Source organism: Otolemur garnettii, unplaced genomic scaffold, assembly GCF_000181295.1.
Source record: "Otolemur garnettii isolate 467f Iridium unplaced genomic scaffold, OtoGar3 scaffold00068, whole genome shotgun sequence".
Lineage (NCBI taxonomy): Eukaryota > Metazoa > Chordata > Mammalia > Primates > Galagidae > Otolemur > Otolemur garnettii.
Genome location: NW_003852463.1, coordinates 2,237,950 through 2,242,399, shown reverse-complemented (window position 1 = coordinate 2,242,399; position 4,450 = coordinate 2,237,950). Strand labels below are relative to the sequence as shown.

At 38.4% G+C, this 4,450-nt stretch overlaps 1 protein-coding gene across 2 annotated transcripts in view; it reads left to right on the top strand.

Annotated features, from left to right (window-relative positions):
- STAMBP (STAM binding protein) overlaps positions 1 to 3,463 on the top strand; it is a 36,584-nt gene extending 33,121 nt beyond the window's left edge. For both annotated transcript variants that reach the window (XM_012807439.2, XM_023515305.1), the window contains exons 9-11: positions 565 to 677; positions 1,247 to 1,346; positions 2,857 to 3,463. In XM_012807439.2, coding sequence (XP_012662893.1) covers positions 565 to 677; positions 1,247 to 1,346; positions 2,857 to 2,913 — 270 coding nt within the window. In that variant the 3' untranslated portion in view covers positions 2,914 to 3,463. The remainder of the gene's footprint in view (positions 1 to 564; positions 678 to 1,246; positions 1,347 to 2,856) is intronic.
- The last annotated feature ends 987 nt before the right edge of the window (positions 3,464 to 4,450 follow it).

The following is a 4,450-nucleotide window of genomic DNA, read 5'->3' as shown; positions in this document are numbered from 1 at the left end:
AAAAAAAAAAAAAAATGAATTATGGATCTCTTCACATGATCATATCAAACTATACTTATTTACAATGCTGGAAAGAAACTCTTATGAGCTTCAGCTGTAACCGTCATAGTTGCAAATGACTTTGTACTTGAGAAGGAGATTGTGGACAGCTCCTGAGAAATCTTTGACTTTACCTTTCTTCCTGGGCCAGGGTTGGTTGTACAGGATAGTGGTTCCTCCCTTATCCTCTGGGGGTACCTTCCCAGACCCCTGGTCGATGCTTGGAACCATGGATAGTACCACACTCTACATTTACTATGTATTATCCTATACATACAAAACTACATAAAAGTATAATTTATAAATTAGAGACACTGAGAGATTCACAACAATCACAGTAATAAAGTAGGACAATTATAACAACATACTGTAATAAAGTTATGTGAATGTGGTCTCTCACAAAATTAATATAATATTTTCAGACTGTGATTGACACAAGTAACTAAAACCTTGGAAAGGGAAATTGCAGGTAAAGGGGGACTGCTACGATCCTCATTTACAGTTCTCTTTCTTTTCTCTTCTCAGACTCATCCCACACAGACCGCCTTTCTCTCCAGTGTTGACCTACACACTCACTGCTCCTACCAGATGATGTTGCCAGAGTCAATAGCCATTGTTTGCTCTCCCAAGTACCAGGAGTGAGTATGTAGGACATGGTTCTGGGCCTTACGAGGAGGTTGTAGGAAGAACACTTAGGAGGAAAGTGTCTCTATTCTTGAGATCTTGTTCTTTATAAAATATATAGATTGTAATATCAATTAGTTCTCTAAAGGGCTTCCTTTTAAGCCCTATAACCTGATAAATCTATCATGCTTGTTTAAAAAGATACTAAATATCCAAGGAATTATTTAGTTGCTTTTCTAAGAAGTGTCTACAAGAAGCTTCAAGTGTTTGACTTGAAGCAATAGGAATTTTAGGACTTTGAGGTTATATTGGGAAATTTCAAAATTGGACAGAGTATCTCAGAATGTTACTTCTTCATTACAAATGTTATCTATTCTGAATTCTGTCAGCAAAACCAGTGTGGTGATAATGATGAATCATTCTCTAGCTATGATTCACTCACCAGAGAAGAGACCTGTGAGCAAGCATCCTGCAGAAGATGTCTCAAAATGTGTCTGTGCATGCCTGTGTGTGTCTGTGTGGGTGTGTGCACGCACACATGTGTGCACATGTTGGGGACTTTGTTTGCCTTTTCTTATTTCAGAACTGGATTCTTTAAACTAACTGACCATGGACTAGAGGAGATATCTTCCTGTCGCCAGAAAGGGTTTCACCCACACAGCAAGGATCCACCTCTGTTCTGTGTATGTATCTATGTAGAAGAAATTGGAGCTGAGGTTCAAGCAGGGAGGACAGTCAGGGATGATGAGGTGCATTGTCCTTTATGGCCTACTCAGACCTCCATAATAGGGACATAACACAAGAAGCCTTGTGGGATAGGAAGAGATTTGCATCTGCCACTGTATATTTTTGATTAGGCTGTTTACCCTTCCTGGGCCTCAGCTTTCTCATCTATAAAATGGATATGATAATAATATTAGTGCTTACTTTATAGGGTTATTAAGGGAATTAAGTAATGTGCAGAACTACTAATGCAGTAGCTGGCTTATGATTAATACATGTTAGTTTTTTTCTTCATCAACGTCAGTTGCTAAGCCTGTACATTAATAAGAAACTTGAATGCAAAGGAAAAAAGCCACTTAAGGGTAGATAAATTAAATATATTTGACCTGGAATTTTGCTTAGACAGTAGAAATCTTATGATCCTCCCAGGAAGTTGGTTCTTTTATAAGTTATGTTCTGTGAATTAGAAGTTTAATTGATGATCAGTGTGTTTCAGTTTGTCCTCTCAGATCTAATGTGATAGTGTTGTATTACTCCATGCTGGCCATGGAGCATTATTTCTTTTGGGTTTAGAGAAAAGTGACCAATATACCAAAGGGATTCATAACCTTGTCACATAAAAGGAACTGAGCATGTTTAGAAAAGAAGGCCCCGGAAGAACCTGGGAGGTGACCTCAAGTGTTAGAAGAGTTGATGCATATTTCATAGCACTCTTAGCTCTAAAACTAAGACCTCATAGAATGATAGTTTTCAGCTGAATAAGAGGAAGACGTGTCTGATAAATTTGTCAAAAATAGATTGTTCTGCCTTAGAATGTAATACAAGTTCTAGGTACTAAGATATTGAAATAGAGACTACAAAATCAGGGGGGGAAAAGCCTGGAATACCAATGCCCAGGTTTTCCATTATGAAGACCCATTTTTTATGCCAAAAGTGAGCATTTCCCTGTACCCCATGTGATTATATTATATGGTATAATTCCCCATGTGTTTATCATCTGATTGACATCATGGCCCCACATTACAATGAACTCAGTAATTCTTTTCAATAAATGTATTTTTTTTTTTTTTGGCCGGGGCTGGGTTTGAACCTGCCACCTCCAGCATATGGTGCCGGTGCCCTACCCTTTTGAGCCACAGGTGCTGCCCCAATAAATATATATTTTAAGAATGATTCTACAATATTTGTTCCCAGGATTTAGTACCAAATGCCAAACCAAACAACCAACCAAGAATGACCCTAGAATATACTTACATTTGAAAAATTCATGAAGACATATGAGCAGATGTTGATCGACTCTACTCATGGGAATTGATAGCAGTAATGATTCCTAGACCCCTTGCCATAACTATCACTTAAGTAGCAATCTGGCTTCCAGACTGGGAACTAGTGGCCTAAAATGAGCATTTTAAAAAATAACTTGTCAGGATTGTCTAAGACTTGACTAGTCTGTCTTTTTCTCTCTTGCAGAGCTGTAGCCATGTGAGTGTTGTGGACAGAGCAGTGACCATCACAGACCTTCGATGAGAGCTTGAGTCGGGCACCTTCTAAGAACCACAAAACCATATCAGTGTACTGTAGCCCCTTAATTGAAGCTTTCAAGCTTTTTTACCCAGAATAGAAAGGGGGCATCACTTGGGAAAGAGCTGATTTTCTGTTTCTGGTTTGAAAAGAAATAACTGAGTATATTTTTTAGGCAAGTCTAGAAAAGAGCATGATGACACTAAAGCAGCTGTAACTCAAAAATTAAGTCAAAGGAATGGTATAATGAACTCCCATAAGTCCTTCATTCTAAAGTTGCCAGTTGTTAACAATTTTTTCTCTTTTAGCTGTCCTTCCAGTTTTTACATCAACCTGCTTATTGTTTACCTCTGCACTAAATAAGGGCACCTATGCAGAAATTTGGAAGCCATTTAAAAAATCTTTGGGGTTTTCCTGTGGTTTATGGTGATACTAATGGAGCTTATTTATAAAGGATGAAGGATAGCTCACTACATCTGACCAGATGGTGAGGCTTATAAATCATGAAGGGTGATTTTGTCAGGAATTATTGTTATTTAAAAAATATTGCAGAATATTTTCCTGTACAATAAAATAAAAATTAACTTATGTTTGTGTGCTCTAGAGTGATCCTTTTAATGAAGCATTGTATACATGGGTTAAATAAAAGGTCTGGTGGGCGGTGCCTGTGGCTCAAGGAGTAGGGTGCTGGCCCAAGGCCCTATATACCGGAGGTGGTGAGTTCAAACCTGCAAAAACTGCAAAAAAAAAGCCCAAAACTGCAAAATAAATAAAAAATAAAAGGTCTGGTTATTTTGGGAAAGGTGAAGGGAAAACAGAATCTGAGATGTATTGACATTAAAGGTGTGTCCTAGTTCAGTTTTAATTATTCAGTGTTTTTTCTCTGCCTGTTGCCGTGGTGTGAAGTCATCTCTGTTCTTTGGTGCTGTCGCAAGTGGGTCATCCCATTCACTTCCTCCTTATGTCCTACAAGCTTTCTACTGAGAATAGTAGAGCCTTTGTTTGGAGTACCAGGTTACACTCCAAATAAATGATTACATTCCCTAGCCACCCCACCCTGCAAATTTTATTGCGTTCGCTATTCTTTTCTGACTAAGTTGACACCTAGGAAGGTGTCTGAAGCTGTAGTTGATACTGCATTTTTCTTTCTGTGAGCTGAGCCTGGTGTTCTAGGTGGCGTAGAAATAATGATGTTATTTGTGACACCTCAGGTGAGGGCAAGAGAGAGTAAATACCTTGGATAGGGGAAGAGTGATTTCTTTCTATACAAAATTCTGTAGGGGAGAAAAAAAAGCTATGGATGTATAAAGTTTTGCTTCATCTTAAAATACTGTATTCTGAATATATTCTTTACTACTTAGGTTAGTGGTCCTTGAATCTTTCCCCTGAAGAGCTAAGTCTCTATATTCTTTTTTTTCTCTTGGGTTCTTTTTTTTTTTTTTTTTTGAGACAGAGCCTCAAGCTGTCCTCCTGGGTAGAGTGCCGTGGCATTACAGCTCACAGCAACCTCCAACTCCTGGGCTCAAGCTAGTCTCCTGCCTCT